This window comes from Capsicum annuum, chromosome 5 (genome assembly GCF_002878395.1).
Source record: "Capsicum annuum cultivar UCD-10X-F1 chromosome 5, UCD10Xv1.1, whole genome shotgun sequence".
Lineage (NCBI taxonomy): Eukaryota > Viridiplantae > Streptophyta > Magnoliopsida > Solanales > Solanaceae > Capsicum > Capsicum annuum.
This window is the reverse complement of record NC_061115.1, coordinates 184,621,231-184,633,829: the sequence shown is the minus strand read 5'-3', so window position 1 is coordinate 184,633,829 and position 12,599 is coordinate 184,621,231. Positions and strand designations below refer to the sequence as shown.

Below are 12,599 nucleotides of genomic sequence, written 5' to 3'. Positions count from 1 at the left end.
TAAAAGGTTGTTCTATCTTGGAGGAGACAAGTCAAGAAGATTATTACTGAACCAGTGAAATCATTTGTTGTGATGGACTTGAATCTCCTTAAAGTGAGCGAGATATTTGTGCCTCAGACAAAGAAGAAAATTATTATATTATCTTTATTTATTTTTTTATATTTTTCAATTATAATTTTATTGCAATCTCACTAACATATTATGCTTAAAGTTATAAGTAGATCAAACAAAATTTGATTAAAAAAAAAAAAACAGGTGAACTTGCTAAATTATTACTTCTAAAGTAGTACTATTAAATATTAATCTGATAAAAGATAAATAAGCATCTGAACTTGCTGAGCCATTTGCCTTGAAGTTTTCCCTGTTTTGTCTCTTTCTATGAGTACTGTATCTAGAGATAATAACACTTAATATAGTCTTTATGTCTATATTGTGAAGATAAAATATTTTTCCTCACAAATTCTCGACTAAAGTAAAATGTAATAAAATTAAGTATAAAAGAGATTACAATAGTGAAGCAATCATAATGAGCATAATGAAGAAAAGAGCAATAGCGACATATAATACAATAAACCAAGCATAGGAAATGTAGGTGCTAATTAATGTCATTTTCAGCGTTTTTATATTGAGGTTTGAGGAGGGTATATAGTGCATGCAGCCTTATGTCTATACTACTTTAAAGAGAATAACGTGGTTGTTTCCGATAAATTTTTGATTTATGAAAAAAAAGATAGTGAAGCAATCATGCTGAGTATAATAGAAAAGAACACTAGCAATACAATACAATAATCGAAAAAGGACGATTCGGTGCATTAAAAATCTCGCTATGTGCGGCATTAGGGGAAGGGCTGAACCATAAGGATTTATTGTCTTGCAATCTTACCTCTTTTATGGTTTGAAGCTGTGACCTCCTAGACTTCCTAATCACGTGATAGCAACTTTACCAATTTCTAAAAGCTCCTCTTCTCACAATAAGTAACTGAAGCAAAGTAAATGTCGGTGTTAATTAATGTCATTTTTATTGTTCTGGAACTTGTATTAGATTACTAAAGACCAGTTAATTGAATCCGATGTGAATCAAACACACAACCTTCTGATCTGGTGTCAAACGCCGCCACAGATCCTCTTAGTGCTAACAAAGCATGTCGATTGTTAATTATTAATTAGAAGTTAAACATTAAGAAAAAACTTAGCTAGCATTTGCTCCTAGATTTCTGAATATTTTTAACAAGTTATAAAATGAAATTTGATTCAAATACTAATTTTTTTCTAATATTTAAAAATTTAAATTATTTACCAATAATGATAAGTTGTATGGCTAAACCTTATTTGCTAAGTTTTTTCCATAAAAAATAGTTGGGAAATCTATTGCCAAATGGGTTTTAACTAAATTCATTTATAATGTGAAACCAAAAGATTTTGATAAATACAAATGATTACTCCTCAACGGTATAACTTTTTCCAATAACACTTCTGACAATATATATATATATATATATATATATATATATATATATATATATATATATTTCAACGTAAGCACAAATTGCTGCTATATTGAGTTTTGTTAATTAAGTGATTGGTACAATTAAAAAATAAGCAAACGCTTAGTAATTAGGATCTGAAAGATTTAGATTAAAACTCAGGAAATAAATAAACATAACGAAAGAATTGAGTGATCAAGATTAAGACGAAGCAAGTAAGATCTTAGATTACTGATAAAAGTAGAGGAGTAAATTTAGATCTTTCTCCTCAAAGAATTTAAATGTGTAGAATCCACCTAATTTATCTTGAAATTATGTTAATAACAAACCAAATATGAAATAATCCACAAACGATAACAATATGCTTAGATTAAAAAAGAAAATTAACTAAAGATAAAAAAATTGAGCAATTTTGATTAGTTTTATTATCAAATTTTGCATTTTTTTCTTTAAAGGTGCAGCGTTATAATTAATGAAGTGAATCGAAAATTTAAAATCTCAAATTCAAATTTCAGTAAAGGTCAAAAACATAGGTGATTCTTTTCATTTATCGTGCATCTAGTTGAGGTGCACGAAATATGTCATGTACAAATATTTGAGGCACACAAATCTATCCCATGCTTTAATCGCGGTGTGCAAAGATACATATAATCGAGGTACATAAAATCTGACCGGACACAATTATAAAAAAAAATGCATTTTTTTCTTTTGACGATATAGTCCCACAATATCTGGGTTCACAATCCACGTGTCATAATTCTACATCCATGCAACAGAACCCCACAAAATTAAGAAACAAAAAATCCATACGTCACCACAAAAAGAATTAGCTACTTTTTTTTTTTAATCTATTTAAAAAAATATATATTTTTCTTTTTAATAATTTTTAATTTCAATTTTCTATATCGCATATTTAGGATCACAAGATTAAAGAATATTTTGATATATTTGACAAAACTTTAATTTAAGACCATAAAATTTTAAAAAAAAATATTTTCTTAAATTTTGTATCAAGTCAAAGATCATTTTTTTTTTAAAAGCAATTCTTTAATTTTAATTTTCTATATCGCATATTTAGGATCACAAAATTAAAAAATATTTTGATACATTTGACAAAACTTTAATTTAAGAACATTAAATTTTTAAAAAAATTATTTTCTTAAATTTTGTATCAATTCAAATATCTGTTTTTTTAAAACGGAGGAAATAAGCAACATAAAATCTGACCGGACTCAATTATAAAAAAATGAATTTTTTTCTTTTAACGATGTAGTCCCACAATATCTGGGTTCACAATCCACGTGTCAGAATTCTACATCCATGCAAAAGAACCCCACAAAATTAAGAAACAAAAAACCTATACGTTACCTAACAAATAAGCATTTCATTGCAACAACTTCTGCAAAAAAAGAAAAAAAAGAAGAATCTCAGAAATTTCAAAAGTAAAAGAAAAACTCACCGAGTTTGTTATCTCTAACTCGGTGACGTGAAAAAATAGCAATGGAGAAATCTACACCGGCACGGAATTCGAGAACATGCACGGCCAATCTGCTGACATGGTCATCAGATGTTCCGCCGCCCTCATCGTCTTCTGCTCGTGCTCCTCATGTATGGTTTATTACCTCTGTCCCAATTTATCTGACATATTTAAATAAGTTTATTTTTGACCGGAAGGTACCTTTTTCATAGTTTAGATATATGAATTTTATTTTAACGACTTCGTGTGTACATTTACGGTCAAAACTTAAACTTTTTGACTTTCGAAAAGCAAAAGTGTCACATAAATTGAAATATAGGAAATAGTTATATTACGTTGAGTTGTTTTGCAGGCGAGTTGTTGAGGTTGAATTTTGTTTTTTTGTGTTTTGTTTTTGCTTATAGAATACGAATGGAATTGGTAAGGTGTTGTTTGGAGGAGAGATTACTGATGAAGAAGCTGAAAGTTTGTATAAAAGGTGAGAAAAAAGAAGGAAAAAAAGTGGTTCTTGAATTGATTAATTTGTTTTATTTTGTTTAATATTCGGGAAAGGTTAAAAATGTCCTTTGCTAATAGTTGGTCAAAAAATATCATGTTAGAGTATCTTAGTAATAGTTTGGCTCAAAAAATGATCATGTTATTAATAGCTTTCATTGATTAATAGATTGATCAAAAAATGTCCATGTTGGTAATAGTTTGGCTCAAAAATGTCCATGTTAGTTTGGCTAAGAAAAATGCTCCATTTTTTGGACAAACAAGTAAGACGGAGGCATTTTTGTACCAAACTATTAACGGGTGACATTTTCGTTCAATTCACATAATTTAAGGGAATTTTTAATCCTTTCCTGTTTAAAAAAGCTCATTTTTTAGGCCAAACTAATAATAGCAATAACATTTTTGGACCAAACTATTAACAACGGATGGCAGTTTTGTTCCATTTCACATGGTTAAAGCCATTTTTAAAAAATTCTTTCCGTTTAATACTTGGTATTTGAACGAAATGAGCCTGAAAATAAATAAATGAATTGTTAAATAGAAAGAGGTATTATACATTTATGTAGCATATGTTAACTAATTTGGAATTGAAGCTTAGTATAGATTTATTTATTGATTGATATTTCATTATTACTATTTGATTCCTGTATGAATCCCCTTTTTCTTCTTATAATGCATGTTAACCTAATTTGTTCTATTATATATAATGATACGTCATCGCTCACTTCAAACTCCAGAATTTTGTCTGAAATAATCTTATATCTTTTTTCTTCTTTCATATAGAAGTAATGCAATTTTTTTTTCGCAATTTTATTGAGTATTCAATAAAGATGATTTTTTTTTGTTATTCCTTGTTTCTTTTCCTAGCTAGTAAGTTGATCATAGTTTTGGTTAAAATATAGTTCCTCCGTTTGAAAAAGAATGACCTACTTTGACTTGACACAAAGTTTAAGAAAATAAAGAAAACTTTTAAATCTTGTGGCCTTAAATTAAAGTTGTGTCAAATGTACCAAAATACCCTTTAATCTTGTGGTCCTAAACATGTTATGTGGAAAGTTGAAATTAAAGAATTGTCGTAAAAGGAAAGGGGTAATTCGTTTTTAAACGGACTAAAAAAGAAAGTAGCTCGTTCTTTTTTAAACGGAGGGAGTACGATAGAGCAGAGGTGTTATTATCCATTTTTTTTTCCTTTTCATCGATCAGGATGTGCATGCCTCTCTTTGGTCTTTGGTTCAAATCTTTTTGCGTATTTGATCAGTACCGCCACTTGTGTTATCTGTTACTATATAACAAAAAGGGTGTTGAAACTTTCTATCTTCAGGAAACCTTCTTCAGGGTATAAACTGAAGGAGATGAGTGGCAGCAATATATTTTCTGCCGGTGGTGAAGATGGTACATTAAAATCTAGAACTGTTAACGGTAATGCTAACATCAGGACATCTGTGCGGGTCGTTCAGGTACTAGTTTCCTCTTATTTAAGAAAACTTATTACCGCACTGACTAGGTTAGTAGGAAATTGAGCATTGTCGAATCTCAGTATCAGTATTTCTATTTCAATTATTACTCTCATACTATCGTATTTTTCTATTTTAATAGTGCTACTTGTTATTGTCATTGCTTCAGTTATCATATTATTTGTTGTTACTTGTTGCTGCTCGTTCTTTTCGTTGCTGCAGTTATTGTATTATTTGTTGTTGCTACTCGATCTTTTCTTGATTGTTTCCAACATGGCTTCTTAGTTTCTGTATTTGCTTTACATATTTGTTTTTTTGTTATGCCTTACTTGAGCCGAGGTTCTATCAGAAACAGTTTCTCTACCTTCAAAAGGTAGGGGTAAGGCTGCATACACTCCACCCTCCCCAGACCCCGCTTGTGGGATTACATTGTGTATGTTGTGGTATTTCCGCACAGGACTAGCGATACGAGCGGGCTACATAGTTGGCAAATCAGTGAATATCAATTTGATCAAATTTTACAATGCCATTGTAGCAAGGTGCAAAAGGGAAAAGCCAGATTTCATTTGGTACTGAAGGAAAGATCTCTCAGAAGACACCTATCGCTCTAACAGAAGTGGAAAAGGACGAACTGAATGAAAATGAAGAACGCAAGACTGATGAGCTTTCATTTAGTACTGAAGAAAAGATCTCCGAGAAGACGCCAATCACTCTAACAGAAGTGGAAAAGCAGCATGAGCTGAGTGGTAATCAAGAAAACAAGTTAGGCATCAAGGTGAAAAAGCAGTTATCAGATGCAAAAAGCAAGGAACTTAGTGGAAGTAATATCTTTGGACCTCCCATAGAAGTTCCTCCAAGATCAGTGACTGTTGCACGGTCATTGGAGCACGAAGAAAGCAAAGACATGGGTGTACCTGCCCCAAGAACTGTGCGTAACTCTGTCAAGGTTTCTAATGTAAGTTACCTATTAAGACTTGTTTCTGTTTCAAACTCTAGTCAGTCTAAAGGTCGATTTTAACTCTTAGCATCTCAAATGCTATCGTGTGTTGTCGATTTAACGTTCAGAGTTGGCATTGACTCTTCTTATTTTCCCTGTTTTGGAATTTTAGCTACTATAGATCTCATATCTCTTGTGCATTTTGCAGCCTGCTGGTGGTCAAAGCAGTATCTTCTTTGGCGGAGAACCTGTTGTGAAGCCAGTAAAAAAAATACATAACCAGAAAGTTGCGGAGTTGACTGGCAATGGCATTTTCAAGGGAGACGCTGTTACTCCTCCTGGATCTTCCGAAAAGTCACTAAGCAAATCTAAGATGAGGGAAATGAGTGGTAGTGGTATATTCACCGATGGTAAAGCTGAATCCAGAGTTTGCTACGGTGGCGTACGCAAACCACCAGGTGGAGACAGCAGCATCAGATTATTTTAAATAAATCATATCAAACTGCGTGGTACTTATGTTAACCTGTAAAGTCTAAATGCAAACACTTCGTCTGCTTCTAACTAGTGAGGCTTTCTCCTACTAAATGTGGTTTAGGAATGAGATTGTAAATTTTAAGTGTCAGTCATGTCATATAAACAATATTAACATCCTAATTGGATTAAAAATACAGCACTATTACCCTACTGTAGTATTTTTTCTGGATAATGCTCATTATATTTGTTTGACTGGAGTTATCGATCAGAGGCGGACGTGGAAGGATGGTTCACGTGCACCCGTTAACTTGAGAAAAGAAAAGATTATATATATATACGTACGTTTACAAGAACTGATCGTCAATGTGTAAAGTGAGATCAGGAATTTTAAATTACACAGTGGGTTGTGTTAATTTTCCTCGTTTAATTTATATCTATCCATCTTTATCCATGACTTTTTTCCTCGAGCTAAGGGTATATCTGAAACAACCTCTCTATTTTCAACTCTAGGTATAGCACAGTTTAGCTTCTCCTAATCTCATTTTGTACGATTACACTGAGCATGTTGGCAGCAATGCTGCTTTGAGTGACATGCACCTACCTCAGGTGATACCCCCATCGTCTTCAAATCATGGGTTCACCTCTAGCACCTCTTCTTGCAATTAGTAAAGGAAATGAGCAAACAACCCAGTTCGAGAGAAAGCAATAGTATCTATTCGGACACTAAAGTGAAAGTGTGTTGAATCAAGAAAAAACAGTAAACGTCTTTATTATGAACTTTTATTCTGTCTCCACTTATGAAAGGCCAAGCCGACACAATAGGCATTGCGAGCTTTACTCGGAGAAATAGACGGATTTGAGTTATTATGTTGTCTTACAACTATTCAGCATTATAATAACCCGTAGCTTTTAGTCCAAGAAAATAGACAAGATTAAAATAAATACTTCCGAAGGTGCAAGTAGCACACAAGAGTATAAGTGAGAGAATGTCGCTTGATCTCGAGAACTGTAGAGCTGCCAGGTTCTTGGAATTGAGGCATTGTTGTTACTCACTTCAGACTAATTTATTTATTGTCCTTTCTAAAGATAAATGATTCTAAATAGTTGTTATTTTAGAAAATTAAGATATAATTGAGTACACTCTTTCCATTTTATTAGTAATAATTATTCTTGAAAATAATAAACATGGACTTATTAACATAGAAAGTCAAAGTGATGTCACATGCACATAATCCAATATTATGATGGCTTAGATCAACTGTGTTAAGAGAGGTTGAAAATAGTACTTCCTTCGTTTAAAAGAAATGACCTACTTTTCTTTTTAGTTTGTTTCAAAAAGAATAGTTTTTTTTCTTTTTTTGCAATACATTAATTTCAACTTTCTACATGGCATATTTAAAACCGCAAGATCAAAGGGTATTTTGATATATTTGACATAACTTCAATTTAAGGTCACAAGATTCAAATGTCTTTTTTATTTTCTTAAACTTTATGTCAAGTTAAAGTAGGTCATTCTTTTTTAAACGAAGAGAGTAATAAGGATGGACTTAATAACAGAAAGTCAAAGTGATGTCACATTAACATAATCCAATATTATGATGGCTTAGATCAACTGTGTTTATTGAAGAGAAGTTAAAAGAGAGAATATTCATTGAAGAGAGATTAACATTTTAAATGATTAAAGATACAAATTAAGAATATGAAAGTCAAAAAGATAGTTTCTTAAGGGACGTAGGGGAGCATTATCACAAAAGAGATTCATGGAAGGGTCAAAAGGACCAATTGGAAAAAAAAATTGAAAAGACCGCCCATAAAAAATTGATCACGCATTGTGGTGAGAAAAAATCGAGCACATGTGATTGATTTTTAAATTATTTTTTTTAAAAAATAAAATTTTAAAAAGCGATCACATATGATCGCTTTTATATTTTAAAATATCAAAATAATCATTTCAATATTTTTTGTATTAGTTATTATTTCTTTTAAAAAAATAAAAATAACAAAATCGACCACTTGTGGTCGGTTTTCTTTAAAAAAAATAATCAAAAAATATTTTTAAAAAACTGACCACAATTGGTCGATTTTTAAAAATTCTTTTTTAATTAGTTTTTTTAAAAAAAAATGACCACTAGTGGTCGGTTTTTATTTAAAAAAATATGTACATATTTTTAAAAAATAGACCACTTGTGGTCGATTTTTAAATAAAATAAAAATAAATTAATTTTTAAAACTGACCATTTTAAATTAAAATAAAAAAAATAATTTTAAAAAATCGACCACTTGCGGTTGGTTTTTGAACTAAAAAAATAAAAAAGTAAATAATTTTTAGAAATCAATAATTATATATATGTAATCAAATATATATATTATTTTCATTAAAAAATAATTATATATATAATCTAATATGTATATATATATATATATATATATCTATATATAAAATTAAAAAGTATTTAAAAAGCGACCACTAGTGGTCGATTTTATTTTAATAATTAAATTTAAAATATTAATTTATAAAAGCCACCACAAGTGGTCGGTTTGGAAATTAGAAAAAAATAAAAAAGAAAATAATTTTAAAAAATCAATCACTTGTGGTCGCTTTTGTATTAAAAAATAAAATATTATAAGAAAGAGACCACTTGTGGCAGATTTTTATTGAAAAATAATTATATTTAAAATCTAATATATAACTTTTTGAAATTACGTTGATCACACGTATTCGATAACCAATATAATAATAATAAAAATCAATCAAGCTTAGATTTTGTAAAAAAAAATTATACTAAGAAATATATCAAATAAAATAAATAAATTACGTTAATTATAATCTTTATCTTTTACTTATGTTTCAATATATAAAATAAATATAATGTAGTGATCGATCGATTAACGATGTAGTCAAAAAGTAGTAGAATCTATCCAAACATATTGAATACCTTAAATTGAAATGATAGAAGTAATAATATACTGTTCATTGAAGTTATATTAATGTAAGCTAATCAAAGTAATCGATAACTCATCCAAGTATGTATATGAAATATGTCGCATTATATTATTGGATAATATACTCCTGTACATATGTGATGTATATAGTGCGTATTCAAAACTTGATAGTCGATAGTGTGTATGTGTGTGTATGTATGGGTATATATATAGTATATATATATGTGTGTGTGTGTGCGTGTGTGTATGTATGTGTGTATATATATATGATGTAGTGATCGATGAACTATGTAGTCCAAAACTAGCAGAATCTATCCAAATATATTAAATACCTTGATTTAAAACGATCGAAGTAATAATATATTATACGTTGAAGTTATATTAATGTAAGCTAATAATCAAATTAATCGATAACTCGTCAAAGTATGTATATGAAATACGTCGATTTATATTACAGGGTAATATACTCGTATACGTATGTGATGTATATAGTACGTATTCAAAACTTGATAGTCGATAGTGTGTATATCTGTGTGTGTGTGTAAATCGATAATTCATCTGAGTATATGTGAAATACGTTGTAATTATTATAGGATAGTAATATCGTGTATGTAATGTATATATTCGAAGCTTACATTTATATATATATATGTGTGTGTGTGTGTGTGTGTGTATCGCTTGTGTAGTGGTGTACGTAATACATAGTCAAAATTAGACACATAGGAAGTAACATTAGTTTTTTAGACGTAAAAAGTTAATTGGTAAATAAATTTTTGACTTTTGTCATATAAGTGTGGTCATTTGAGAAGTGAACTAGTGAGTCGAAAATGTTTAAGTGTAGTTACTTGAAAGGTGGACTTGTGTTTTGAATATAGTTAAGTCTGGTGAGAAAATTTGGCTATTAAGCTTTTTTAAGTTTTCATTTAGCAAATGTCCAACCCTCTTCAAGTTTTTAATTAGCAAAATGACTTATTTTTTATTTTCTCATTTGTCGGACAGCTAATAGATCTGTCTGTGTATCTGCCGGATAAATAATAGATCTATCCGTGTATCTGTTTGACAGATAATAAATCTGTCGAATTGACTGTCGGACAGATAATAAATCTGTCTTAAAAATTGGTCATCTCACAAAATAAAAAAACTTATGGTCCATTTAATTAAATAATAGACTTAAAAGGTCTATTTAACAAAGAATCTCTATTGTGGTCACTAGAGAAGTGAGTTATTAATTCAAATACGACATTTTATATAATTTTATATTTATTAAATTATTTTTTGTAAATATGGATATTCACATTTTTCAAAATACATTATCTAGTTTATTATTATTATTATTATTATTATTATTATTATTATTATTAATTTATTTTAAATTTATTACCGATAATTTTATATAATAATTTTATGTAACATTAATTTTACATGCTTAGTTCACTACAAAAAATGGATCAAATTGCAGGAATTTTTTTGCTGAGGTTATTTTAAACCCCGTAAAATTATATGAATTGTGGGGGTTAAAAACTTGCTGCTAAAATTTATAAATTTGCGGAAGTTTTTATCCCCGATATCGATCAAATGTATTTGCAGGATTTTTAACCCCCGATATCAATCGAATATATTTGTGGGGGTTAAAACTCCCTCTACCCATCGAAAAAATAACGCCTAAACTTGGTTCCTTTTTATAATAATGAAGCTAATCAACCAATAACTCATCAGATTAATACATTGTAGTACTATATATATAATACCGTATTCAAAAATTAATTAATTGAAAATTGTTTGTAGTATACGAAATGCATTGACAGTATTATGCGATTAACATCATTCATTTTATTTACATAATTTATTTATAATTAATTTAAAAATAATAATTTTATTTATTTATTAATATTAATTTTATATAGTTACTGTATTTATTAAATATCAACCTAGTTCATTTCAATTTTCCTAATTTATTTAAATTCTAGCCATTTTATACCTCAATTTGTGTCAATTGGGTTTAATTTGACTCAATCGAAATTTCCAATTCAATCTTTTTAACTTAATTTAACTCATCTCCTCAATTCTAATCTCAACCGTTCATCATATTTTATCACAGAAGAGCCATTTTTTTTATGTTATTTGATGCGTACCCCCGGTTTACTATTTTAATCTTGAATTGGACAGCTTCAAACTATTTTTCTTGAATCGGGGGTCTATTGGAAACAACCTATTTACCTTAACGATAAGGCCTGCGTACATTGTACCCTCTACAGACCCCAATTTGTGGGACTAAATCAGGTTAGTTGTTGTATTCATTTTTTTGAAATCTCATAGCGAAAACAATCAAAAGATGTCACCTTGATTGATTAATTGATTGATTGAATGATTGATTGATTGATTATTATTATTATTAGGCTCAATTTATTATTGGTAATTTTTATATAATATTTTCTAGGTGACATGCATAATTTATTTGTAAGAATAATAATTTTTATAATATTTTTAAATTTATTATTATTATTGTTGACACTCAATTTTGACCTCTTGATACTCCTTTAGGCTGCTATTCTATCAAAATTATTTAATTTTAAATATTATTTTTTACACGTTATTCTTATATTAAATACATGTAGACACGTGATTTCGTCCTCTTAAAGTTCAATTTTATTCACTTTTACCCATTTTATGTTATCCTATCGTGTACCCTCACCCATGTGATAATCCCTCCATAAAATGACAAAAATAACAATCCCCTAACTAATTTTGTCTTATCCTAGCAACCTACCTAAACAAAAATAGACACCTAACCCTTATCCCTCCAATTAAAAAACAACACCTACCTACCCTATCCTAACAAACTCTACCCCACCTCACCACTACCCTACCCTACCCTCTACCCCTTTTTACACGTTTTTGGAACCCAGGGAATTTTTCATTCTTCCATTTTTCAAAGAATACAACAAAAGTGGGGGGACTAGATATTTTTTCTCCATTCCAGTGGGCAACAAGATTCAGAGATCATCCATATCTTCTTCCCCATTCACAAAAACTACCGACTGGATACACAGAACCATACGTATACATTCTACACACAGAATACACACGCCAAAAACACTATACACACAGTTCATGCGAAACACGCACACATGCATATCAGTGAGGAAGGGATCGAAAAAAGAAGCGGATTGAGAATTTTCGGCTAGAAATAGTGAAACCGAAATAAGCTCGGTATTATCGAGCTTTTTTTCGATGAAGCTTTCATCCGAATCGGGCTCAATCTCATCGGAATCGACCACCAAGTTCACCGATTGATTTTTCCTTCTTGTTGTTTGAGCGATCCCATCTTAAAAATC

At 29.8% G+C, this 12,599-nt stretch overlaps 1 protein-coding gene across 1 annotated transcript; it reads left to right on the top strand.

Moving 5' to 3' along the window:
* Window positions 1-2,731: 2,731 nt before the first annotated feature.
* Window positions 2,732-6,539, top strand: LOC107852958. Its single transcript, XM_016697990.2, has 5 exons — window positions 2,732-3,092; window positions 3,366-3,439; window positions 4,778-4,913; window positions 5,446-5,865; window positions 6,056-6,539. Exons 1-5 carry the CDS (start codon window positions 2,985-2,987, stop codon window positions 6,332-6,334), a joined length of 1,017 nt encoding a protein of 338 aa, XP_016553476.1. The 5' UTR covers window positions 2,732-2,984; the 3' UTR covers window positions 6,335-6,539.
* Window positions 6,540-12,599: the final 6,060 nt, after the last annotated feature.